Raw genomic sequence first — 26,897 nt, 5'->3', positions numbered from 1 at the left:
TAGTCAATCAATAAATCCATTTATTTACGATCAAACCCATTGATTCAATCATTTAAATTATCCACCTACTCAATCCTGACTAAAAACAATCCAGGAGGAAACAGGGGAATTACTACTTCCAGACTAGTGTTTTTCAAACGTCAGTCTGAAAATAACTATTTTATTACAGAATACGTGAAAAAACACCTGCCACAGAAGAAAAAAAATTCAGGAGATTTATTTATTACACCGATGTTCAAGCATCTCGACCGGTATTCCGCAGGGACTAGGTGGTCACATGTGAGTTGTTGAATATTCAGGATTTTTCAACGAAAATATCAAAAAACCTTGTTCAAATGTGTATGTCTAACATAACAGAAAGTTTGAATTGAATATTGTATTTTTATATGAAAAAAAAAAAAAATGGTAAATATGTACTGTTTTTTCGCCCGAGAAGTCCATGTAACCCTTTAATTAAAAAAAAAACTTCGTCTCACTCTCACTCAGCCAGTGCCTCCAGAATTGGACTCCTGTAATCTGAGAATGCCTGAAACATTTGGAAATGAGTCTCCTAAAACATAATCCCTTCTGTTTCCGTTCAAAGACGATGCAGTACGCTCAATAACATTCCCAACAACTTTTATCTAATTAATAATTATCAGCTATGAATACATACATACACATCACTTACTTAAATCTAAAGCTTCTCGTATAAAATGCCTCGTACTGAGTCAACCTATTGGAAGGGAAATAGAGAAGGAGGTGGAGAGTCCAATAGATGGACAAATAATCTTAATTTCATTTATTTTAGCAAACGTCAACGGCGACAAGAGGCACGATGAGCTTGTTCTCTTCTCTCCCAATAATGCGTGTCAAATTCATATTGATCAATATCTTCAATTGATTTAGTGTTTTTCATTCAACAAAATATTTATATGAATTGTATAATCACCAGGCGTATGTCCACGTCAGAGAGACAAAAAATCATTAAAGTTGAATGACTCCATTATTCTTCTCATCACTCATTTTTACAAAAACAAAGAAAAATAAATGAACACCTACCAATTAGTGGCAGCATATTTTTTTTTTAACGCAGTGTGGATGTACAGTTTCAGGGTTCGTCATTAATTATGTTATTTCATCGGTTGAGAATTAATTAGCAGCAATCACAGCGGCCGCTGCTGATGACGATTTTTTTTTGAGTACGATGTCCTTTAAGTTGAGATTGACCTTCTCTTTGCGTGGCGGTGGTACTGACTGGAGACAAAAACGCTTGAATGCCTCCAATTCACGTTCAGCATCATCCATTTCACCGTCCTCTATATCTTTTGGCGTGAATACGCTTTCTGGAAAAGACGAGCTCTGAATACTACGGATTGAGGAGAAGATAATCGTTGAGTAATATTTATAAATTGACGCCTTTTTTCACCCGGCTTGTGTGATTCATTGTCAGAGATTATTCGGTTGTATTGTTTGTGTATGTTTGTTGAAGATGTTAATGATTTAAAAATGAAATAGAATCCACTGAGATTGCTTCTTAGCGAAGCAGATGAAAGAAGATGAATTAAAAGTGGAATTACAAATAGCTTCGGAAGAATAAGGATTAGACAAATACGTTCAAAGAGATTTTAATGATATTTCATAAATCTCTTCGTATTTTTCGGCGTTATCTTATAAATTTTGCAGATTACTCCAGAATATCTCTGCATCGCGAGCAAAAAAAAATAGCCGAACGTAGCATTACTGCAAAGAAATGCCGAGCAATTTAATTTGAATTTCAACATGAGTAATGATTTTTCAATCGAAAAAAAAAGTCTATCCACTTTTTTGTCGATAGACAACATTGTGTAATTTTCAATGAGAGTTGGCGAATAATCGCGATTCAATGGTGAAGGTACACAAAAGATTTCTTATTGTTTTTCAATGTGTAACGAACAATAGAATCAAAGTCGCAGTAATGTGAATGGACTCCACAAAAAAAGGGAAGAAATATCATCAGTATCAATAAAAAATAGTTGTTCTGCTGTTCTTTCAGAAAATAGTCATTACCAATTTATTAAATATCATTATTAATACCTAATATCACAAAGAAGTATTTCCGGTCACGGTTAAACAGTATATCAAATATATCTCAGAGGTCCTGAGGTCGCAGATGTGAATTACAAATAATTAAGGTAACGTAAATTAAATTAAGAACTGAGTGAAGTAATGTATCACAACAAACAATGAAAGAGAGAGAGCATAAATGTCAGAAGACAGACTTAAAGAAAAAATGTAACAGGTAAAAACCTAGAACCTTGGAAGACCTACAACCTAATTCGAATATTTTTCTCTTAAATTTTTAATAAATAAATTAACAAAGAATTTAAGCGATCACGTCCAGGGAGAAGTAAATAGAAGATATATAAATTAATATTATTCATTTCTCACCAACGAGATTCCAGTCATCGCCACACTGTGTCGCACCATTTCCCTTTTTCTTCTTCTTCTTTCCTTTTCCACTGGTAGTCGCTTGAGTCGGTTGTGCATCGTCCCATCTAACTGCATCCGGTGTTTTAACTTTCGTCAATGTAAGACTTGTACCTTTTAAATTAATTCCATTCTCTGGTATAGGCTGTCCATTCGTCACTTTACTTATTTGTATATTAGCCAGACCCTGAATACCAGTGCAATCTGGTGTCCAGCGACTTCTTAAATCAGCGAGACTCGATGATATAAGACCATTAGCATTTTTACAGGTTGCTGGTGGTGATAATGGTGATGTTCTATTAGCACTAGCCGTTGTCAAATCACCTTTTACGATAAAATCCGGTTTTGGCGGTGGTGTCAAACCCGCGTTAATAGCCTGTTGAAGTGCTGGACTTCTTATCGTCACCATGCCATTCTCCGAGACTTTTATTATTGCTGCCTGCTGGGTTGGCTCCATCTTCGGGGCTGGACCGAATGCTGGATTACGAATTGTTACCATGTTTGTAGCTGGATTGTGGAGAATCTTTGCCTGATCGATTTGGGAATCTTTTGATGATTCATTGGAGGCTTTTTGAGTGTTATTAGTGGAGTTGGACGAGTTGTTCTTCTTCTTCTTCTTTTTACTTGATGTTGTGGTGGATTGGGACTGACTCGGTCCTTTTTCCGAGCTTTTAGGTAATAGCTCTTGCTTCAACTTGCCAGTGTCAACCACGATGACATTGCCCCCCGACTGTGAACCCCCATAATTCGACTGTAACCCAGTCATGGGAGCTGCTATAATAGTCGCTTGCTTTTGCTGAGCAGGCTTTTGCAACGGTGCAGTCTTAATAGGGAGTGGCTTTGCTGGTGCATCGACCTTCGTTATCGTAATTCCAGGTGGTAATTTCAGATTCTCAATATTAATCTTGGAACTGGCATCCTTAAGCTGGCTTCCGGGTGATGACGTTAATTCTCGATTATCAATGGTCATCCGAGGTTTCGAGGTAGGTTGATTAGATTTGCCGATTTGATTCTTCTGATTATCCATTTTTCCATTTTGCTTATTATTCTTTGAATTGTTCTTTCCATTTGCACCGGTGGGCTGATTCTGCTGATTACTCAGAGCAGTTTTTTCCTGCTGTCCCTTTTTCTTGCCACTAGAAACTGAAAGTGCATTCATAACATTCTGCTGGCTGACATTTACCGTTTTACTCTCAGTCAATGGTTGAGACTTGTTTTTCTTCTTTCCTGTGCTCTCCTGCTGTTGGATCTTTCCCTTTGGTAATTGATTATTAGTATTACTTGCATTACTAGTCTGCTGAGTGACCGGTTGCTTGTTTTCAGCATTATTTTTATTTTTCTTTGACTTTTTACTCGAAACCTCGAAATTCTGTTGCTGTTGCTTTTTCTCCTCAGTCTGCTTTCCACTATTTTTTAACTTATCGTTAATTGGCTGTTTCTTCAAGTTCTTTGGATCGTGCTTAACGGGTTGACATTTCTGATTAGACTGATTATGTGATTGATTTTGTTGAATTTTTCCCTGTTGCTGCTTGTGCTGACTCGCACTACTATTACTCTCATTACTTTCAACACCTTTACTCTTCTTCTTTTTCTTCTTTGATGTCTGTGGCTCAATATTCGAGGGCTCCTTGGTTTGTCCATTCACAAGAGTAAATAAAACCTTGTCCTCAGCTGGAGTCTGGCCCTTCAAGGTTATCGTCACTGTTGGTTCAGCCCCATTAGATTCCATGACCCTCTTGATCGTTACAATCTGGGGAGTTTCTACTTGAGCGGCTTTCTGCTTTGCGCTCTCTGCATCCGTAGCTCGTATTGCTCGTCGCAATTTTTTCCTCTCCTTCTTAGTGAGGGGAACCTCAGGCTCAGGCTCTGGTTCGGGTTCAGGCTCAGGCTCAAGCTCAGGCTCAGGCTCGGGCGCGGGCTTTGGTTCGGAAGGGGACGCAGCTTTCTTCTTTCCTTTTGATTTTCCTTTACTCTGTTGAAGGTTTTCATTGTTCACCTTAGAATTCTGTTTCGTTTTAGCCACATTAGCAGACATGGGCGTACCTTGGGGAATCGTATTTGGTTGTTGTTTCATCTTGCAGTTGTTCTCCTGTTTATTCTTCTTTACAGGCTGCTGCTTCTGTGGCTGAGGCATCACAGCTGGCAGTATCGATACTTCTGGTAGATTTCTATTATGCAGAAATTTCTGATTAACTGGTTTTTGTGGATCAACTACTGTTATCGTCACCTCGGGTGTTTTCTTCTGAAGTTCGATGAGTTTCTGTCGTTCTCTCTCCTGCTTCTCCAGCCTCATGGCTTCCTCGAGTTTTTTTTGACGCTGCCTAGCTTTCTTTTCACTCCGTTTATTATCCTTTTTATCCTTTCCAGGTTGACTACCCTCTATAAACTCGAGAAGTGCATTGAGATCCCTCTGATCCCTCTGCTCAGGTAGATTGGTGGAAGCGACAGATATCGGTGTATTTGACCTTGCTCGTGAATTTATGGACATTGAATTATGATCAGATGTGGCATTGGAAGATGGCACCGACTCAGTAGGACTCATAGGAGGGCTACAGGCAGCCTTGCATTTTTTCGCCTTCTTTTTCGTAAGTAACTGTCTTAATCTCTCTCTCATCTCGTTGTAATTCCGACTGACAGGTGCCACCGAGGGAATCCCATGACCGAATACTTCACAGTAGCAGCAATCACAGTGCCTACTCGAGTCTCTAGGTGTTGAACTGCTAGTAGAGCATGAATCGTCATGACTACTTCCCGAATCCGAGCAGTCCCCATCAGTCTGGCTAAATTCATTCGACGTTACACGTTTTATATCCTCCACCTCTGGTTGCTTTTGGCAAGAATGATTACTGTGAGTGTGGTGATTCATATGACTGTGGGGACGATGACTCGGAGGTGAAGATTTTGAATTATCGGAAGGTGCATGGGAGTGACCATGATTGGGGCATCTCCCTTGGTGTCCATGATTATGAGGTGTCGATGGAGTTTGTGTGGTGGAATGCCTCGTTTGGGTCTGAATAGAGGCAGATTTTACACTACTCGGTGGTTTAACCACTTCAGCAAACTCTTTTGGTGGGATCACATTGGAAGGACTATCGGGTTTAGATTTTTTCATTCTACTGCACACCTTGTTGTGCTCCCGTACACACGGACAAGAACTCTCGGGCAAGTGTCTCATGTACAACATACAGAGACAGGGAGGAAAGGGAAGAAGACCTCTCCAGGATGATCCCTGCCATTCACCAAGATGTCTGTAGATGCAAATGCAACCTCTTCGTTTTTCATCATTTGATTTTTTAATGGGTGGCTCCTCCCCGTCAGGAGAAATGGATATTTTATCATTGAGCTGAAGAGTAGGATGTGCACAGGCGCCTGTTTTCGTTCGTCCATTGACGACGAGGTAGGATACCCATGAGACTTCGTCACAAGTCGGACACTCTGTTTCGGTTTCTGTGGCATTGTCAATGGGTTGAGAGAGAACTAGCCATGCTGCCACTTGGTAACCGAAGTAAAAACCTGGGTCGTCAATGGGACGACCCTCGAACCTGTCGACCTCACCGTCCATGAAGAGAGCATAAACTCCGAGATAACCTTGAGCCATCGTTTGGTATACCTGTTTTCCCCAGGTATCGAGAATCTTTCGAACTAAATCGATTACGAGAGTGTCTTCGATTACTTCGAGCTCCTTATGGAGGAAGGCACCTTGTAGGAAATCTTCTGCCCCAACTCCTGGTACATCAGGTGTTCGAAATTTGTCTGCTTTCTCAATTTCAATAACTGTGCACAAGGTCCAGTCACGTTTACCGATTTTACGGTCTTTCACTATCTGGGCAACTTGCTCGGCCGAATATTTATCGATCAGGTGTTCTTTTTCGGGCCAGAGACCTGCTATCCTCATCATCTCGTCTACAAAAGCTAGATAACGCTCCAGCAGGACCTGGAAACCCTTCCCCCTTCGGGGCTTACGAAGCTGACCAACTACTGAGGGGAGAATATTACGAATTGTTGGCTCGTAGAAGTATATGTAGTTCTGGTAGAGCTTCTTATTGAAGAACTCCCAGGTAAGATTGAATTTACTCAGGTGACGCTCCTCTAGGGGCTTTATCAGCTCAGAGACCTGAACTGCTGTGGTAATTAGAATATCGTAACCATTCAACAGTCTCGTTAGAAATACTTCAGCTATCCTTGCCAGACTGTTGTCTCTGATAGGATCCATTATTCGAATTTTGAGCTCCACTACAAATTCCTGAGCTTGCACCACCAACATCAAGAAAAATTTGTGTGGATGTTCCCTCGATAATCTGGATTAAATAAATATTACTGAGTGTTGAATCTAAAATCGTTTTGAGGAGGTGTTAATTTCTACTTTTACTTGACGTTTGAGACTTACTCCTGAACGACTTTTTGGAGCTCAGCGTATTCTTGAGGATCACATTGATACTTTGAAATTTTATTGACATATGGAGACTCGATTGCTGCATTGAACACAGAACGTATGTACGCTCTCAGCTTCATTCCTTGAGATTGCCACCTCCATATTGTTTCAATCTTTTCTTTCAAGAATGCTCTGTTATGGAATTAAATAAATAATTAATACAATTGACATAAATTCAAATTATTTCCAGATTTAATTCACAAATATTTTTGGAGCAAAATGAGTACTGATGTTGACATATGGATTTTTGACTCAGTAGCAGCTATTGATTAGCAATTAATTTCAACAGTAGGTGAATTACGAAAATTCATTGAAGAATTTTCTGGCAAGGATTTCTACAGGCAATTAACAAGGATCGTTGACATTTGTCTGTCAATCCTGTAATTCAAGCCATTTGCACAGTATCAGTACAAATTTTCCCACCTTCTTCTCCTCCGCATTCAACCGAAATTTCAATGATTAAAAACCTCTGAGCTGTGCAGGATTCACAGGAACAATTTTCAGGATGTCTGGCAATCGGCTTTTTATCGAGTATTGTCGTTGGATTTAGCCTCTGTTCATCCGATGAAATGGCATTCTCGATGTCCTCCTTTCGAACAATAAACAATCATAAAATCACCGTTGAATATCAACTGACAACAAAAGAATGTGAGAATGTGGAATGAAAAAGGACTAGAAAAAAAATCAAACACGAAAAAAGAATTGAGGAGAAAGGACGAAGGGGAGAGCGAAAGGGTCAAACGGACTAACCATTTGTACTGGTTCAAATAAAAAATTCTCAGGGACAACGTCAAGGGCATCAGGTGCACCATCAGCCTCTTGTCGTTGATCCTCAGCGACTGGATCATCATCAGAATCAATACTGTCGTCGTGTGAATCATTATCATCGGGATCCTTTGCCAGGACGTCACCCATTGTAACACCGTTTGTTTCACTTGTCCTGTCGCACTGACTTTCTGTGTCGTCGCTACCACTCATGCTTAGATAAACCGTTTTCAATTGTGCCTTTTTAAATAATTAAAATACCGCCAATACGATAGGCTCTATTCTTGCTTGTGCCTCGATTGTTGTTAATGTTTTAAAACACTTTAATCGATAGGAGATTCGTTTTTTTAGCCTTGGGTTGATGTTTTTTTCGTCGTTCGCAGGCACGAGAACCGAGGTTTCAGCCGCGTACCGCGTAAACACCTACACCGCGCTGCTACAGTCAACATTCGTTCAATATGGCTGACAGCGTGCTCTGCCAATTTTAGTTGACAGCTGCTAGCCCAGGGGTAGCCACTGCTCAACTCAAATCCCGCCATATTTTCAAATTTCAACACGCACATATTCCTGTTACCCATGCAAAAAAATTTAAATTATTCGTTCCCCACATGAATAGGGTAATATTTAAAATTTAATTAATTCTGTTCCTGTAATTACAAATTAGTGGAGGATAAATGTAAATCAATGTAAAAATCAAACAGTTTAGTTTTATTTCGTGGTATTTCATTTTATTTTCTTATCAGTCGAATGACAGGCTAGAACTTATTATATCATTAGTTTAATTCAGTATTAATTAGAAATAACGTGATTGATGGCACTCGTTGCGCTCAACGTTCGCTGGCCAGTCACAGACGAATTTGTCAGGGTTGAAGATCAGGCCAGAAGCGCATTGGAATTTCAAGGGTTTTCCGTAAACACAGCGGTAATACTGTCAATGGAGGAGGAATATTCATTTAAACGAATTAACGAGGATGAATAATAATTAAGGTTATTACCGAGTCACAATCTCTTCCAGCCATGAAGTCCTGACCACTGCATTGAATTTCATTGTCACCATCGTCAATATCAGGAGTTACAGGTGAATTTGTGGGTCTAGATGGTCGAGTTGGTTTAGGTTTTGGTTTATAGGCCGGTCTAGTTGTCTCTTCGGTTTGTCTCTTCGGTGGTGTTGGTTTGCTATCCGAAGGACTTGAAGTCGTACTTGGAGGTCTGTCCCACTCGGGTCTGGGCTTAGTATTGGGCTTTGGCTCTGGTACCCTGTAACCCTTCATGTTCTTGTGAAGAATTTTCGTGAGAATGTCCTTTTCTCCACAAATTCCGTTGAAATCGTCCATATCAATGGCCCAACTCATCGCCCCGGCGTACCCTTTTGATTTTATCCAATCCATTTTTATTTGAAGACTGTCTGGATCTTCATATCCCACCCATTGTGTTCCTGAGTAAAAAACGAATTTCAATCTGTCAATTTACTTCATGAATTTTCTGATGAATTATTACCTTTGTAGGCGTACGGAACTTTTCCAACGTTATCATATTTCTTGGTCCATCCACCATCAGGATCATTGATAGCAGCGCAAATCTAATGACGGGAATTAATGGAGATGATTAAAAACGAAAACGGTAAGTAATGTAAAATTATATGGATATTACTTCGTAGTAAGCGAGAAATCCTTTAGCGCCTGTAAATTCTCCGGGCGCACCACCGCCCGCCTCTTTGTTTATGTAAGTGCCGAGATTGTAATTATTATTACTAGCACTGAGGGTGAATGTACGTCCGTAAAATGGAACACCCACCACAAGTTTGTTCGACGGACACCCGAAATCTTCCCAAAGACTTAATCCATCATTCTGAAAAAATCGACTTATTCAACGTTTCTCCTAAAAATTCATGAATAACAAATAAAAATCGGCTTAGAAAATCCATTTGTTGTTCGTCTGAGACTTCACCTTTTCGCTATCAATCGATGACTCATTCGGCCATTTGATTAATGCAATATTTTATGAATACTTACGACGTTGAGGGCTTCATATGCATATTGATCATGTGGCCGTCTATAAAGAGGACTGTGCACATCGGCAAATCCAGCCCAATTGCCTCTTAAATCATACGCCATTACATGAATAGCATCAACATTCCTGTGAGATTGTAATCAAAGTCTGTAATTACTCGTTGAATTATCTTTTAAATGGAATGAATGAAAGTGAAATTTCGAATTTTAGAGATAATAATTGAAACAAACTGGCAGAGCTCTGGCACATGGTAGCCTTCATTAAGTCGAAATTTCGCCATTGGTACAGCCATGGTAATTTCCCAGCCCTTCTGCTCCCTGTCAAAGGCACGTCGCAATTCTTCCACAAAATAGAAGAAATTGTTTCTGTCTGAGTATTTACCACCCCTGTCTGTTGCACCAGGATACTCCCAATCGAGATCAAATCCATCGAATCCATATTCGTGCATAAAAGCTGTAATTCAATCGTTACATCAAATAATTCTGCGGTGAAATACTAGGTTTGCGGTAAACTTTGTGCACGTGGATTATTGCGCACGGGGAAATTCAATAGAAAATCCAACCGCAACCAGAGAAAATTCTATTGTAATCCTATTTGACCATTACAAATCATTACAAATCAGTAGCGAAGTGGTAAACTGGAATAAATATATTTTTTTCGAGGCCAGATTTCCGCGGATAACTCAGAATTGAAGGAGTATATCGATTTCTTTGCATAGACATTTTTTTGAGGTGAAGATGAGGGCTACGGAAAAGGTATCGATGAAAATACCGTTATCTCCTTTCAATTCTGAGATATCAGTGTAAACTTGAAATCTGGCTAGAACTCACCAACGATACTCTTTATGAACGTATCCCGCCTCGGTTTACTTCCAACAAGTGCACTGTATTTTCGTCCACCCTCTCCCCATCCCCCAACAGCCACTTCAGTCTTCAATTCGGGAAATTTATTTTTTAAATTGACGAACTCCTTGAATCCACCGCTCTCCACATCCACTTCAGGATCCAGCACGAGGTATTCCCATGTGACATTGCTCACACCAATGAAGGAGTAGATAACGTGGGTGCAGAGATCTCCACGAACATCTTTAATTCCATAACTACCAAGTCCGGGTCGGTAGATCGCCCAATTACTGAAATAACAGACTATTCTTGCAGACTGCTCTGCCCCTGAATTCAAAAGTTAATGCGAGGTAATTATTTCGGGGTTCTGTTTAATTTATTTTGTTATATTCGAATAATTTGAATATATTTCATAATTTTTATTCATACCGCAAGTGAATGTAATTAGTGTACTGAGCAGTGGGCACACCAGGAGTGCTTTGATCGTCATCATGATTGATCCTAAAAGTTAGAAATCAATGCATGATATATATTCCCATGGAAAAAATTGAGTAATTATTTAAAATGAACTTAAATTTTCACTCGTTTGGGGAATATTGTCACGTTTAATATAAACCGTTTTAAAATTTTACGACGGGTTCATACGTTCGAGGGAAAATCCCGCAAGGGAATTTTGACTATCTCGTTTCCGCATACGTGACATTGTCATTAATGCTTTTGTCATTAGACAATGCCGACTCGCATCCCATGAATTGACATGCCAGTTGCGTTGAATATTGATTAAGCCAGAGACAAATGGGATTAAAAATATTTGAATGAAGGTTCTATGCGGATTTTTTTTTTCACCGAGGTCGAACCGATGGCATTTATTGAATTCATTTGGTTTTGGGGATGAGTTTGAAATGCACAATGCATCGAGTACATCTCGTTTACTCTACCATACTTCAATGATTCGAATACAAATTCGATGAGGTGAAGATTCTTCACGAATTACTAATTCAAAAAGCTAGAGAAAACGTATACAAGAGATATTTTCTACATTGCCTATATTTTCCAAAATATAAATTGCATTGCGAATTGGCAGAATGGGTTTGTTGCGTGTGGAAATCGATAAAATTGATAAATTGGCGCTTTTGACTCATTCGGGAAAGAGATATTGCGTGTGGATTACAATTGAAATAAACACGTTAATGGGAATGGAAATGTAATGAAACTGAAGAAGCCACTACTCACCTTCTTGGCGAACCGGTCGTTGGAAAAATCATGGTAGGAGCTGGAGGATCTGGTGTCATATATAGGCGGATGGGAGTCTCATTATAATTCAGGTGCACGGGCTACACGCGATTGGTCGGTTCGACGAACCCGTTGTGTAGTTATTCCCTCCGAGAGGATCAACTCACTTGTAACATCACTCAGAGACTCAGAATGGGGATTTAATAATCCATTTCATTTCTACCAAGTTCAATTTCATTGAAATTTTTTATTATAGAAATTATTCTCCTAAAGAGGAGTGACAGTTGAAACTTGAAACATTGTTATACAGAACATTTAATGCTTTAATATAATTTCTTTTAGAAGGATTGCTGGAAATTGATGGAATTTACTTGACGAGGAGATTGTTTTATGGATAAAAAGAGGTGGAGATAACGTAATAAATGTGAATCAATCAGAGTCATTGAATGAACAGGGAGATTCATACATTGGAGATCGGATTTTGATATCAGTGATTCAACTCTCTGTCTACTTCTTTTCATCGTTTGTTTTTTAGGTCCTTTGGATTTGAATAAATCATATCATGAGTCAGTGGCGAAGATTGCTTTATTATTCAAGAGTCAACGAACTGGTATTTTTTTTATTTATTAAGAATTTCATTGACTTTCTTAATCGTCATTTTTATTTGTTCATTTGGGGAGTGAATTGAAAAATTTATCATGTGTGGGGGTTTTTCAAGAAAAATTTGACTCGAATTAATATTTCACCTTCGAAAGGCGAACATTCTTGAAACGATACGTTGATATTTTATTTTTCTACGTTCTCCAATCGAATTTCAATTCCATGTATCGGTGACAATTCTCGAAATAAATTTATTATTTCGTGGAAAATCTCTATAAATTAATTCAAAATCATAAATATTCATTGGTGGAGGGTTTATAATACGTAGAGACAAGACTGACTCATCCATTCATCTACTAGCTTCGATCAATGAGAAAAAATTGACAGAATATAAAAAACTTCACATACCAGTGACAATATACAACGATTAAAAATTAAATCTTGTGTTTCATATTGAATTTATTCAAATATTCAACGAAATGAAAATATTATGATTTTGATAATGAGAAAAAGGTGTGAAAAAAAATATTAGGGAATGATTATGTTGACACTGTAAACCGGATTTAAATGTCTCCCATGGGTGAAATTTATTGCAGAGAATAGAAATACTTACTTTTTCCCCGTATTTTTTTTACGAACATTCCACTGTTCTCCAACACTGTAACTTCTTACATAAATTCCATGAAATATTACAGGCTCCACAGACAATATTATTAACACGCTTTGAACGTTTGAGCTTTAAAAAATTCAAATATACAAGATGAGAATTTTTTATTCTCTCGTGATCTGGTAGAATACCCCAGTTCACTGGCCTCATCGAAAAATCCAGTTCAACGCACGAAAAATCACAAAGAAATCTCAACCTGTGGTGACAGTGTGGAAAAAATGCAGTTGAAATAAAAGGAAGTAATTCGATAATATAAAAACCAGTTTGTGTCTTTTATTTGTCTTGAAATTTCAGTAACATTCATTTCTTCCGCCCACATATTTGACTCATTCCCTCATCTTCTGTTGTCTCATAATCTTCAATTAAATCAGAGGAGAAATAAACATTAGATCGGCCATCGGTGCATTACAATTTTATCCACGAATGGTTTCATTGGTTGTATTATGAAAAATTATTTTAGGACACTATGTCAGATGTGCACGGGCCATCGGAAAATTAACATCCACGAGTGTATCATGGCATTTATATTTTACCTCCCTTGTTCATCTGAACTCTTCGGTTTTTAACTACAAAATATTTATAATATAGGGTGTATAATATATAACTATGCAATAATCAACAGATTAGTATACAATTAAAACGTGGAAACAATAAAATTGAGCGTCTAAAAATCATGATAGAAACACGGGCTTCAATAAAAAAAAATCACTCCGTTTGAAATGGGGAAATCATTAAAAATTTCTCTTCTCTACAATCTACAATTATCATTACGCATAGATAGTGTTCTGTATAATATTTCCTAATAGAATGATTCATTAAGCATAATCATTCGTACATTTCGTCATTTGCAGTCGTATAATTTCTTTCGCAATTATATTTCTAAGCTCTAACAGTTTTATCTTTATGTGCGAAAATGTAGGACCAGTGTTTGGATCTTTATTAAAAAATTGTCCGCGCATTTTTTTTGTTTAGAATTATAATAAAAATTGTTAGTGTATAAATTTCACTGACGTCTCGGATCAGTCAATCGTTGAATAATGAACGTCTCGAGATCTTAATTTATGTTTGTTCTCAAGGGAAAGAGACTAGGTGAGGAATTGCGGGTTTGATTGAATTATTTTGAGGGCGCGTCAGGTGTCTCGATACTCTAAATCACCTGGAAACATTTTTTGGGTTTACTTGTTAGTTATTGATATTATGTAAATACAATTGGTTATAAGTTCGGTAATAATAATTGATTCAGTTCAAGTCGAAGAGGGCGATTTAAAGAATTATATGAATATCTCAACGATGAACTTTCGAGGAAAATGCAAAGAGAATTTTTTCTGGAACATTTCACGTCCAAAATATCTGACTTTTTCTCCTGAAATCAATAGTCAAAGAAATAATCGTCTCATAGAATTAGAAAAATATTAAATAACTTCTGGAGAAAACAGACAGAAAGAGAAGAGAGAGAGAGAGAGAGAGAGAGAGAGAGAGAGAGAGAGAGAGAGAGAGAGAGAGAACTGCTCGTCCGTCAAAAATGCATCTTGACATTTTCTTCTGAAATAATTCATCATCGATTTATCTATGACGATAAACCAAAAATCGACTCGATTGTTTTTCCACTCCACTTCTTGAATAATTTCCCGCCTGAATTCTAATTTATTTCCAGTTTTTTTACACGATCAACGTGCCTCATTCATCGAAAAACGCTTGATTAATTATTGTCTAAAATCCAACTTATTAAAATTGCTTACTCTAATTATTTTACATCTGAATATTTAGATTTGGGATCCGGAGAAGGGAGAGAGACCAAGACTAGGATATGCACTTTAGAGATTAAGATAAAATTCTTTCTCGTGACTTTCTTGGTGAAGGGGCAGTGGATATCTTTTCCACTCCTCTCCTCTCCTCGGATCAACTCTCAATTAAACTAAAATACGGATATTTGGGATCACTTTTTCACTCTTCAATGTTTAATTCTGTGCACATGAACATCTGTTCACGGAGAAGGATTTCCACTGTTTTTAATTGAACATTCTTCAAGTTCCCAATTCCCCTTCACTAACATGTCACTCATCATTTTCGATGCACTAACAGAATTTTTACCCGGAAAAATTAAATTACTTAGAAAATGCTAATCATCCCTTCTCCATAATTCACGTGAAATATCTCTTACCCTAAATCTACCTATTGTAAGCTCTAATTATCAAAAAATTGGTTTCACATCATTTTCCCTCAATTTTTCTCATTAAAGCTGTACCGAAGTCATTGACAGTCGACGGCCAATGGATGTAGAACTTCAAACTTAATTTTTAAATGAATGTTGTTTGATTTAATGAGAGTGAAAATTCATTAAACGCTACGTGAAGATTTTATTTTGTGAAAAAAAGATTTCAGGAGAAACATTAGGTGATTGATCTTAGGACTAGTCAATCTGTTATTCGATAAGGCATACTCTTGGATCATCAAATGAATATTTAATAATTAAAAGTTATCAATCTGCCACTTCAATGAATTAACATTGATCGTTGGTCAATTCAACAACGAGAATGAGATTTGGCCCTGAATAATACGTTATAATATAAAAAATTGATTAAATTAATGCCTGACCGTACCATTAATGTCGATATAAATATTTAAATATTCCCGGAAAATATTCAAAACCGATATATCAATTAATCCAATTTTCAAATATCTACTTAGAAATCTGTACATAATTCTACGTAAAAATCATTTCATTTCATCCCATTGTGATCCCAAATATTCCACCGGTTTCAACATTTTTATTTACACAGTACTATTATTCACAAATCAATAATCATCTCCACACGTACCACTCGTAGTCCCCAATATCGAAACGAGACATAATTATCATAAAATAATGTACAATAGAAAGTTCATAATTATGCCATTGATAACATTGAATATTAACATGAATTACTCAACAATATAATATAATCGTGGCAATAAAAAATCATTTCTCCCTTCATTATAGAAGAATGGGGCAGAGATCGATATTCAGTTGAATAGTAATCCATGTCATAAGTAGAAAATATTTAAAATATATTTCAAAGGAAAATTCGGTAATTTTTCTTTGATCGTTCGAGATATTTCTCCGAATGTATTGAATCAAACGATTAAAAATTTCTCTCGCCATTTCTTTTGAATCTTCTGTACGTAAACAGTCGCCATTATGTCGGCGCAATGGCGTCAGGCCATGGCGTTGTAACGTGAAAAATGTTTTTACTATTGCACACAGAATGATGAGTCCTTGATTTTCATTGCCACCTATAACTACTTGGGTATTCAATGACAGGTCACTTATACCGTTTCCATCATTCAAAGTCACGATATTTTTATTGAGGCTTTAAATCTACCATTGTTTCCTCATGCCGTATTTACCCCATTAGACGTGAAATATTTTCGGAGTTACGATGCACGAAGTGATATTAAGTTGTAAAGTTTTATTCTACCGTTGTCGTATAATTTGGCAGTACGTTTCATGATTGAGAAAAAAAAAACACCTGAAGTATCTGGATTTTCCATCATTTAATTTACGAGTAAAAATTCTCTCGTTGTTGATAGAGTGGCAGAGGCGTTACTGGTGATAAGTCTTCATCATCAAAGCTCGGCTCCGTGTTCAGCGGAAGCGTAGCAAGTGCTTTCACTATTTCGAAAATAAAATTATTAGGGAATTCAATAGTGGAATCTCTAATGGTGTATAAATAGCTGAGTGGAAGCCATCTATCGAAATAATCTCGCTCATTGACTGTAATAATATGATTGAATAATTGATATTACTAGAGCTGAAATAATGAACCTACACTCAACTACTCACAGTAAAATGAAAAACTTGTAAATAGCGATTATTCAAAATGCATGGAAAAAATTCCATGAATATTCAAACATTTTCGAATGCTCCTCAATAATTCAAGATTTTCATTTACCGTATGATTACCTTAATTTTTCGATCATCAACGAAAGAAAAATACACTACGAAAATAATTAAATCCATGGGATGGAGATGAGGTGGGGGAGTTAATGGACAAACGAATAAATAAAACAAACCTGAAGTAATTGTGATGTGCGTGTCCTATATGGAGGGATGGAGGAAGCTTTTTATGTCGGTCAGTGCGCCTGGTTACCTACACACAGCACAAACGTTCTCCAAACAACACTCTACAAATTTATATCTAATTCTCTTTCGATAAAAAAAGCCATGCCGCATTGTGAAAATCATTGATATTTCTCTTCTTTTACGAGTTTTTTTCGTGAGTCTCTGAGTGAAGTAATTATTTTTATTCTCTCTACACAATTTTTCGACAATTTCATAAGGAAGAGACAGAGCACAGGAATGTCACAATGTGAAGACAATGGAAGAGAACGTGATGGAATGAATAAATGATATTGTTCTTCGGTATTCAGACGCTTGGTCTCTCATGCTGGCACTCTTAGGGTACTCGAAAAAACTCGACACATGCACTTTGTTTTTCAAAATTCTTGCTTTTGGATTATTTAATCTTTTATCCTCATACCAGCCACCATTTTACTCTTCTCCATCACTTGCTTCGCTAAGATCTGATTCAGCTGGAGAATGTGGTCCCTTTGCCTCTTCTCCTCGGCTACTTTCTTTTTTAAAGAGTTGGATTTTTCAATGTCCACATTTTCATCTGTACCCCAAAATTACTTAATGAAATAAACATTTAGAGAATCTTAAAAATTGATCAGTGAATTATTTTTTTAAAATCATTACCATCCCCCTCTGGTGTAGTTACAGTCGTCTCAGACAACATTTTTCTGATAGCATCAGCTTTTTTCAATCTCTGCTTTTTTTCCTCGGCTGATAATTCCGGAGTCTAAAGATGAATCAAGAGAAAAATTTATTTTTTATAAGATTGCAATTAACCGATGTACACCAGTTTTACCACGGATTTTTTTATTACCTGTTCCGGAATATATCTCTCAGGGATAAAGATTTTGTTCGGCGTACCCAAGAGTTGATCGATAGTACTCTCGTTATACTTAAGTTCTTTATGGCTCAGCGTGGACCTGACAACATCAGGGGCATTGATCCTGGGTCGTAGTGCTCTTTCCATGTCCAAATCATCTCTAGCTCTTCCCATCCCCTGCAAATCGAAGAGAAAAATATCAGAAAATCCCCTCTGACTAAAACCAAAGAAATCCACCCAAGTGAAATCGCAAGAGAAGAAAGAGAGTAAAGAGGAGAAATCCAAACCGAAATAAAAACAAATGCGTAATGTCAACTGATAAATGAGAGAATGGATGAGTCGAGATATCAATTCCGTATAATATTTTTAATTATCTTAATAACCTCAACCGTGTTGAGTGTTGAGATTATTCAAATTCTTCATTAATCATTAAATTAGCAATTGACTATGAAACGAGAGATTATAAGCCGAGATTTTTCAGAAGTATTTTCATCACTCCTGACACAGTTTTTCATGGAATGCATAATCAGTTAATATGATGAGATCATAATTGAATTCGAAATCTTCATCACGTATGCAATTACCCCAGCAATAATCGAGTTTATGGCAAAACGTCAATCACCTGTTTCGTAGTTTATGAAAAGGTGTTTTAATATTGCTTGCTATAATCAGTCATGAACGAGATAATTAAACGTACAGTAAGTGGTGATTATCGCATACAAAATTACCTACTAATATGAAATTCACGAATTCTTTGAGTGTATTCTCAATGATTCTTAATAATTATCTATCCAAACCATTCAATCATTCTCCAGCTGAAATACAGTAGAATCCCATTATAGTTTTCCCTCCGATACCCCCGGGCTACAAAATGTAAACAATTCATTGTTTCATCCGTTGAGGAATTGAATTTTGGGTAAAATAAAGCCGAAAAAAAATTTCGGCTATAACGGGAGTCAACTGTAAATTAAATCAAAATCTACCATCTTGGAAAAGGTGTCTTCGAGGTCGAGCATGGGTTTACTACTGGAGACAGTATAGTGTCGTCTCTTTTCCTTGGGTACTTGACGTCTTCGAGGCCCATCGGACCTCTTCTCAGTCATTTCTTTGATTATCTGCTTGGCGGCCTCGCTCTTGAATACTGGAGACAATTGCGGAGATTCATTTGCATTGTTAATATTCATTGTTGAGCTCGTGAGTCTCTCCTGAGCTGATGATGCTGGCACTGGTGGTGTCAATGTCGGACTCATTGGGTTTATCGGACTACCAAGACTGTCAGTTCTCTCAGAGGTGACTGAACCAGTTGGATATGTTATGTAGGGAACACTCTGGGCGCTTGTCAGTCTTGGATAGACTGATGGATAGTTCTGGTGGCTGGGACTGTACGATGGGCTTGAGTAATTCGGCGAACTCATTGGCACGTGTGAACTAGATGTTGGACTCTCTGTGTGGGGTGATAGCGTGCTGTCTGAACTTCCCTCTTGATTCTCAAACTAAATTTGTGGGTGAAGATGAAATAATAAAAATGATAAAAATCATGCTGGGTGGTGAATTGAAAATATTGCATAATATGGTTTGAAAAATTTGAATCTCCCCAGTGAATATAAGTAAATTCTGTGAAATGTTTTCTCGATGAAGCATATTCTGGGGAAAATAATTCTTACCCTCACACGATGTCTTCTAGCCATCATATTTCTCAGGGCATTCATACTATCACTTCTCGGTGGGGGAGGAACAGGACCATTATGGACACCTGGCTTTGGCCTCTGACCCCCAAATCCTCGGGGCAGTGACATACTGCGTTGGAACTGAACGTCATCCAGCTCTGAAAGCTGGACTGTGCTCTGTGCGTGCATGAGGACTGACTCCTCCACAACTCTACCAAGTTGAGCTTTCTCAAATTGCTGAGAGCCAAACTCATCTTCACCGAGTCGCTTAGCACCACCTGGCGCCTGGAGACCATTAGTCAGGGGAATTCCAATGTTACCATTTCTATCTCCACGGTCTCTCTGGCGTCTCTCAGATTCTCGTTTCACTATTCTGACGGTTTTTATCTCCTGCTTCTCACGATTCGGCATTAATCCTAGAATTCATTATAAAAGTTTGGCACAATAAATTTCTGGAATTAATTCCAGGTATTCTAAAGGGAATAAAATTCGAGAATGAAAATCTCCGTTATATTCAATTTTTCTGCATCAATGTCAATCCATTTGAAAGCATATTGTTAGTTATGAAGTTATGAAGAACTAAATAAATTCTCTTCACCTGCAAATTTATTATCCTCATGCCCATACCCTCCATTCACCAGCAGTGCCTCTTCGCACGGAGGAGGGGGTGGTGGAGGGACATATTCAGGCGGTGGAATAGCCATGCCATTGAGCCCCAAATCGATTCTTTTCAGTCCATCGGACGAATTAATTCTCCGTGAATCGGTGTTCACATAAAGTGGAACATTGCTTTGAATCGGACTCCCCTTGCCCTGCATTTGGTCCTTGAGCAATTGCTGTTTGAGCTGGTGCTGTTGTATCTGCTCCCTCAATTGTGGTGAAATAGCAGTAATGTGATTTTGCTGTGAATCACGGTGATAGGAATGCTGATGGCCAGATTGCACCGAATTTGGTGGCTGAGCTGGACGATTCACAGACGTGGGAGAGTAACGAGCCGCTGGAGGATCTTTATATTGTGGAGATGGTATATGCTGATGTGGACTGCCGTTTTGACGATTTCTAGGTGATATTGACGAACTCGAACTCGAGGGTGAGTCCAAACCGTGATCTAAGGTCATTCCTGAATCTAGATCGGTTTCCAGCCAAGAACTTGGAGTTTTTTTCTTTGGATGGTAGACTTGAGGTGCCGGTGAAACTGCTTGCTGCTGATTAGGTCTAATCTGTTGCACCAGACTGTGCGACTTTTCCGTCAATTGTCGCACTTGTACGCTCAATTCTTGTCTCTGCCTCTGGAGATCACTCACTAACTGCTGGACCCTTCTCAATTCTGTCTCAAGAGCAACAGTCGTGCCCGAAGTGTCCCTCGTCATATTTCCTGCATATCTCCTCGAAGCTTGAAGCTTCTGCCTGAGCACCACAAGATCCTGCTCTAGTCTGGCATTTTCTGCGACAGTCTCCTCCAATTTCTAGAATACCAAAATAACAAACCACTTATTAAAAACCCTGAGTCGAGTACAGTCCAACGTACATTGAAGCATAACGGATAAATAATACAAAAATGCGCAACTCAGGGAAAACATTCCGCAAGGCATTCTCCACAATTTTGTGATGCATCTGAAGGATTTACCTGGAAAAAAACTGGCTTTACCTGGAAATAACGAAGGTACATGTTTAATTCAGGGGTCGAGAGGAAGTACAGCAGTGTAAGGTCATTATTATCATTTCATTCAACATTCACTTCCTCTCAATCCACAGTAAAACAAAACTAAACAGATTATTATTCAATAAAAGGAGAATTTTTTAAAAATCCAAAAACGTGTTTCACGAGTAGAATAGAAATAGCAAAGTCGTGGAATTGTACTGTTGTGAAAAAAGGAAATCTAAAACTGAAAACAGCAAACTCAACGAACTCAACAATAGATGAATGGAAACTCTGCTGATGCTTCATTCCCCACCTCCGTCGCGTTCCTCCACTCGACAATATTAATGAATGTTGTACCTTTTTTTTAAATAGATAATACAGTTTACCTTGGAATTATGAGCAAGGAGCATTCGAACTCTAGCCAACTCTCTCTCCAGCAGGATCTGCTGTTTTTTGTACCTCTCCACTTCAGCAGGATTACTTCTGCTGCCCTGGAGCTTGTACTTCAACCCCCCCAGCGCCTTCTCGAGTAATTCCTGAAGCAAATGAGGTCACAGTATATCATCTTTTTACCACAAATAAAGCTGAAGGGCAAACAGGAGCGCAAAAGATGTGGCACTGAGTGGTATCAATTTTTTTCACCTACTGGGAGAATAGAAGTGAAACTATCACCCTTTGTTCTGACCTCTGACATTGAACCCGAGTATTAAAATCATGATTTGCATTCTGCATTATAATTGTCGAGAGATCAGTGTTTTAATTGACTTCTTACGGAGCAACCTCTCAAGTTACGACTTTCCGCAGTTTTGACTTAAACTTTGAAATTTATTAAATTATTCACTGAATTAGTTGATTTCTAAAAGGGATTGATGCATTAATTAAATGAATATGATATCACGATATTCATATGTATGACATACATTTAGTGAGAAAAATCAATTGAACTTCTGATATCTATTCAGTAGCATGTTGCTCCCATTCGCAGAAACAAATATCGATACGGAGATACGATTTACCCCACGGTCTCTACTTCTCCCAGTTCTATTCGGACAATTTTAATCGAATATATATCAGATAACTCACCTTGTCCTGCTGAAGGCTGTGCAGTGTTCCCGACTCTTCCTGGAGCAATCGATCCAGTTTGTAGAGCTGCTGCACCTTCGCCTGTGTAAAAAAATAATGGTTGAGTGCTTGAAAGAACAGGCACTAGAGCCACTATAATATCGCATTACAAGTGTGCAATTCCGGTTTAAACGATTCAAGTTGACAACAACAAACCACTGTTTTCTTCTTGCTCATCTCTCTTTCTCCATGTTACTCGATATCCCTAGACTCAGCTATTGAATAACTCGGAGTACGAGATGTGGAAATTGGGAGAGAGGAGAGGGAGGTAATAATTAACGGGTGAACAATTAACCAGTTGTTCGTGTCTAGCAGTTGAGATTTTATCGCGTGGAAAAGCCGAGATAATACGTAGTTTGGGGGGGGAGGACAAATTTCGAGTTAGCGCCTCCATTGATGTCAGTGATAAAATACCGAGACCCCAGCTTCTTGAATAATTTTCCGGCGAATTAATAATCGAGTGATTAATTTCCCCGTAAACCGCGTTTCGGTCGATTTATCATAGTATTTATCGTGGATTATTCTTTTATTCCAATCGACAGAGAAAAGATTGATGACCTTTTCTGGAGACTGACTCCAGCCTGATAACTAGCTCATAATACAGACCCGGGTTAATCCAAAAGTTGCAGAATAGATAGTTGTTATTGAGCAAGCTTTTGCTGCAGTTATGAAAGTAGTGAATTACGAGTTCTGAGTGAAAAAAAAAAACACTTGAGGCTTCTCAAGTACCTGCAGTTGTCCGTGATCAGGACTCAGCCTTTCCCAGTCTCTACGTTCGTCAGCTAAAATTCTCTGATCCTGCATCCTCTGATTGTATTCTGAACGCTCACGGTGTTCACGTGTCGGCTCCTGCATCTGGATTAACTCCTGACGAGAGCCAGAAACACTTCCATTCACGCCATTTCGATTGTACAGAGTACCAAGCTTCACCATATTGTCCACCAAATTCACCAGTGGCTTGCCCTTTTCGTACTACAGAGAACAGAATGATAGAGATTAAATTTGCATAAAATTTGCATCCCCAGGTTCCGCCGAGGATTTACTCAATGAAATTGTCAGACATTTATCATTTGGCAGAATCGAAACTTGAAGATGAATCTATTAGTCTTGTTTTCTTTCTTCTTTACTAAAATCGACTTCTGTCGAAACGGACTGAGAAAATATTTTGAAATAATTACAAGTCTTTCAGTCAGACGATGAAATTCCCACGGATTTTTATTTGCATTCACTCAACCAACAGCAAGACGAACTTTATAATGACGCTTTCATCCCACAGAAATTACCAGAAGAGTTGATATTTGAAATATGAAAGCGCTTGGTTTAAAAACTCACCTGTTTTTCGAGGTCCATCAGATGTTTTTTAAGCTCGTCGAGCTTTTGCAGATTCTCGAGTCTTCGCGGTTGGTCCAATTCAACAAGCCTCGCCTGGAAAAATACCAAATAAAAAGAGACATGAGTATTTCTATTTGAAACACTGAAATTCAGAGATAGATAGCGAGAATTTTTATTTCAATGCTTGCAGCTTTTCATAAACACCTGAAAAAATTGAAGGAAAGAAATGTTAAAAGAGACAGCACTGACTTTTATACTTTATTAGTTGAATGTGAATTGGTTGATACGAGAGACGAGAGCTATGATACAAACAGTGGAATGGCTGAACTGTTTCTGACGTTAATGGATAGACAGTGAACACTTTGAGTCCTTGATAGAAAGCAGTTCTCGAGTGTGATTGGGAAGGAAGGGGCTACTGTATAAATCCCTCAAGGTAACCACTCTAAGCACGATTAGAAAGAGAGCAGATATGATCGGTCTGAAAAATCCACGTATGCCATGAAGTGCCCACCGAAAATTTTCCAGTGAAAAAAATTAACCAACATAATAATTGAATAATCTATCGTACTTTAATTGATCATCATCGTATCTTTTTTTTTCACGCTGCGAAGAGACTATTTCTGAACTCGGTCAAGAAGAATCGATTAGCAGGATTGGCCCCAGCTCATTCAATCTACTGTCCAATACGCGAGGAGTGTGTGAGAGAGAGAAAGAAAGAGATGAGGAGAATTATTAATTCAGACTTGATTAGCCCGTGGAAAACTTTGCGAGAGTTATACGGCATCAAGTTTCTCTGCAGCTTTATTCCTTCACCTTTTCTTTTTTCTTTCCATGTCAACGCAATTAGGAAGTTTTTAAATTTTCTCAGAGACCTGATGAAAGCATTAGATTATTAATGAAGGATAATTAATTGATGATTAACGTTGCAGCTGGAGGACCCCAACACCTTGAGGAACAATAATGAAAAATGAATTGTTGACACACTGAAATAAGGACCTGTGCCTCAATCTCCATGTGACACGTCTCCATTGCCTTGCAGATGGCTGCACTCTGTCGTCTCAGCTGAATCAGAAGGAGTACTAATTCCTCGTGAGTTCTACCCAGGAGTTCTCCTGCAGACACTTGTGTCAAACAGTTACTATCACCGGATGAAGCACGTAGAAGGACTTCCGTCGATCTCTGCTTTGATAGAATTGGCTGTAGAAATAGCATCATGCACAAAAAAATTAACACATTTTCGTTAATCTCATTATTCATCAATGACAAATAAAAAACACAAAGCATCATCAATTTAGAAAGAACAATACATGCAATGTTTTCAATCGATCCGGAGATTTCAAAGGATATATCGAAAATCAGAGATGACCAAAACGTGTCAATGAATAAATATTTTTCCACAAGAGAAATTCCACTTGAAACTCTTAAAATTCAGGCCAAAGATTTATTGAATCCCGAGGCACCCGATAAAACTCACGCCCACCTAAAGAAACATTTTGATAGCCACACAAAAAAAAAACAAGTTCAGTTCTGCCAATGCATCCACGTCTATTATCGTTTGTTCATTCTCCTATCTCTCTCAAGAGTCACGTAGAAGTCACATCGTGAAAGTGTCCAGCAAGCCGGACACGAAGACCACGAGAATTCATCCGGAGAAATCTTATTCCACCCAGACTCACTCACTCCGTTTTTTTCTCAAGATAGAAAACCCGAAGATTATCTTTTTTCCCCAAACGGAAAAGAATAATTTTTCACTAGTACGATTGAATCTATCGGGATCCACAGAGGGAAAGTGTGTCGTTCAATTCTTTCTTCAATTTCTACAGTCTCTGTATTTTATCGGGTCAAAGTGTTGTGGTGTCTTGCAGAATTCTCACTAGTGATTTTCTCATGATGAAGTATATTAAAACTAATAGAACGATAAGAAGTGGAGTGACAAAGATAAAACTTGAAGGATGATATTAATTTGGATTTCTCAAATCTCATCCTACCTGGAGCACTTCTGATTCACCGGGCAAGATATTGAGTATTCAATTATTAATACCACAATTAATGGAATACGCACAATCATTAAGTGGTTGAGTATCTGAGGAACCCAGCAAGACTGGCGTCTTGCCCGGCACTTGAGACTGTACCTCCTGCAATGCCTTCACCCATGCTCCTTCCACCAGCTTAAATCTCCTCTCTTTCACCAACTCATTCCTATCATCCATTCCCCATCTTCCTCAGGCTCTTACACCAACCATTTCCCCCACTTTCCTCATCTTTATTTCTGTTTTGTTTCTTTTCATCATGAGGACACTCCACCTCAACCCTTGGCCCAGGACCGTACTGGCTTCTGTCTTCCTGACATTCAGAATCTATTCTTGAAGTAATTGCCATTGTCCATTTGTCTCACCGGGTTAATCGTCGCTAGTTGAACAAAGTCAATTTCAGAATGTATCAAAGAGCTCTTCAGCATTGCCCTGGGGCAGCTCTTCAGGTCTTTATGATCAGTGGTTTTTCTTTTTTTTGGGAAGAAGATAATTTTCATTTCTGTGGGAGGATTTTTATTGTATTTCGATGAATTTAATTCGGTGTTTTGGGAAGTAATGGTGGGTTTGACCGCGGATTACGGCACTGGGTCTCTCTCTTGGGAAACCAGTCTGAGGGTCGGAGCCCTTTGGCCAGCCAAAGGATCAAGGCTGCTCGCCAATTGGCCGACAGACCTCTCTACTTTTTCCTTCTTCATCCACCGTGAATTCAACCAGCATCTCAACCCGTCGTCCTGTATCTTTCTCTCTCTTTTGCGTGAATTTTTTTTTTTTGTATTTTATCCATTTATTTTTATTTTGGTACAGTATTCCTGAGCCCACAGGATATCTCGCACTCCTGCGCACACCGGTAAACCGTCTTGCGAACAATTGCTGGGCTTTAGGAATGGATAAGGCCAGGGGATTTATCGAACTCATTCCTTGTTACCTTCCACTTTCTTTCCACTGGTGAAACTTCCGGGAGGAAATACGATGGGACTTATTGAGGGAATGTGTCATTTCTTGAGGAAAGGCTTTACAGACAATTATATCAGAGTAGTTTTCATCCACTTTTAAAAATTGCTGATTAATGGCAAAACAAAACAAACAATTACAATCTCGACAAACTAATAAATGGAAATCGTAAATTTACAAATTGACATTCCACCATTTCTTCAATCACCACTAAAAACT

The 26,897-nt window shown here is 38.3% G+C and overlaps 3 protein-coding genes across 7 annotated transcripts in view; all 3 read right to left on the bottom strand.

The window, feature by feature from the left end:
• LOC105264677 (uncharacterized) lies at positions 1 to 8,086 on the bottom strand. Of its 2 annotated transcripts, XR_892007.1 has the most exons (6): positions 7,631 to 8,086; positions 7,348 to 7,469; positions 6,836 to 7,012; positions 2,410 to 6,746; positions 1,042 to 1,325; positions 1 to 526 (listed from the first exon to the last, which is right to left on the bottom strand). XR_892007.1 is itself a non-coding variant. In XM_011301714.1 (5 exons), the coding sequence occupies exons 1-5, from the start codon at positions 7,856 to 7,858 to the stop codon at positions 1,132 to 1,134; spliced, it is 5,058 nt and encodes a 1,685-aa protein (XP_011300016.1). In that variant the 5' UTR covers positions 7,859 to 8,086; the 3' UTR covers positions 1 to 1,131. The 2 variants fall into 2 exon arrangements, 1 of the variants encoding a protein (XP_011300016.1); XM_011301714.1 differs by having other exon boundaries at positions 1 to 1,325.
• Positions 8,087 to 8,332: 246 nt separating this feature from the next.
• On the bottom strand, positions 8,333 to 11,768 carry Cht5 (Chitinase 5). The gene is made up of 9 exons (XM_011301702.1): positions 11,731 to 11,768; positions 10,927 to 10,998; positions 10,486 to 10,824; positions 9,886 to 10,108; positions 9,658 to 9,781; positions 9,296 to 9,493; positions 9,143 to 9,224; positions 8,641 to 9,080; positions 8,333 to 8,573 (listed from the first exon to the last, which is right to left on the bottom strand). The coding sequence occupies exons 2-9, from the start codon at positions 10,988 to 10,990 to the stop codon at positions 8,439 to 8,441; spliced, it is 1,605 nt and encodes a 534-aa protein (XP_011300004.1). The 5' UTR covers positions 10,991 to 10,998; positions 11,731 to 11,768; the 3' UTR covers positions 8,333 to 8,438.
• Positions 11,769 to 13,240: 1,472 nt separating this feature from the next.
• Positions 13,241 to 26,897, bottom strand: part of kmr (kramer) — a 79,669-nt gene continuing 66,012 nt past the window's right edge. Inside the window, exons 14-26 of one of the 4 annotated variants that reach the window (XR_892006.1) lie at positions 24,691 to 24,891; positions 23,695 to 23,787; positions 23,092 to 23,334; positions 22,324 to 22,404; positions 21,627 to 21,776; positions 20,197 to 21,064; positions 19,596 to 20,014; positions 18,915 to 19,424; positions 17,926 to 18,108; positions 17,736 to 17,838; positions 17,518 to 17,652; positions 17,051 to 17,127; positions 16,563 to 16,649 (exon numbers count right to left, since the gene is read on the bottom strand). Coding sequence is in view for 3 of the 4 variants with exons in the window: in XM_011301667.1 (XP_011299969.1) it covers positions 16,537 to 16,649; positions 17,518 to 17,652; positions 17,736 to 17,838; positions 17,926 to 18,108; positions 18,915 to 19,424; positions 19,596 to 20,014; positions 20,197 to 21,064; positions 21,627 to 21,776; positions 22,324 to 22,404; positions 23,092 to 23,334; positions 23,695 to 23,787; positions 24,691 to 24,891 (3,099 nt within the window). In the remaining variant the exon portion in view is untranslated. Of the gene's footprint in view, positions 16,650 to 17,050; positions 17,128 to 17,517; positions 17,653 to 17,735; positions 17,839 to 17,925; positions 18,109 to 18,914; positions 19,425 to 19,595; positions 20,015 to 20,196; positions 21,065 to 21,626; positions 21,777 to 22,323; positions 22,405 to 23,091; positions 23,335 to 23,694; positions 23,788 to 24,690; positions 24,892 to 26,897 lie in introns of all 4 variants that reach the window. The other 3 variants (XM_011301667.1, XM_011301688.1, XM_011301679.1) reach the window with 3 other exon arrangements.

The sequence above is a fragment of the Fopius arisanus genome, unplaced genomic scaffold, assembly GCF_000806365.1.
Source record: "Fopius arisanus strain USDA-PBARC FA_bdor unplaced genomic scaffold, ASM80636v1 scaffold00001, whole genome shotgun sequence".
NCBI lineage: Eukaryota > Metazoa > Arthropoda > Insecta > Hymenoptera > Braconidae > Fopius > Fopius arisanus.
This window is presented reverse-complemented; position numbering and strand designations above follow the sequence as displayed.

Coding starts and splice junctions, on each gene's coding strand:
- Cht5 (XM_011301702.1), bottom strand. CDS start 10,990: ATGATGACGATCAAAGCACTCCTGGTGTGCCCACTGCTCAGTACACTA. Junction 9,494..9,657: donor CATATGAAGCCCTCAACGTC/GTAAGTATTCAT, acceptor CGATTTTTTCAG/AATGATGGATTAAGTCTTTG. Junction 9,081..9,142: donor AGTTCCGTACGCCTACAAAG/GTAATAATTCAT, acceptor TTTTTTACTCAG/GAACACAATGGGTGGGATAT.
- LOC105264677 (XM_011301714.1), bottom strand. CDS start 7,858: ATGAGTGGTAGCGACGACACAGAAAGTCAGTGCGACAGGACAAGTGAA. Junction 6,747..6,835: donor CTCCAAAAAGTCGTTCAGGA/GTAAGTCTCAAA, acceptor TATTTAATCCAG/ATTATCGAGGGAACATCCAC. Junction 1,326..2,409: donor CGATGACTGGAATCTCGTTG/GTGAGAAATGAA, acceptor CGTCTTTTCCAG/AAAGCGTATTCACGCCAAAA.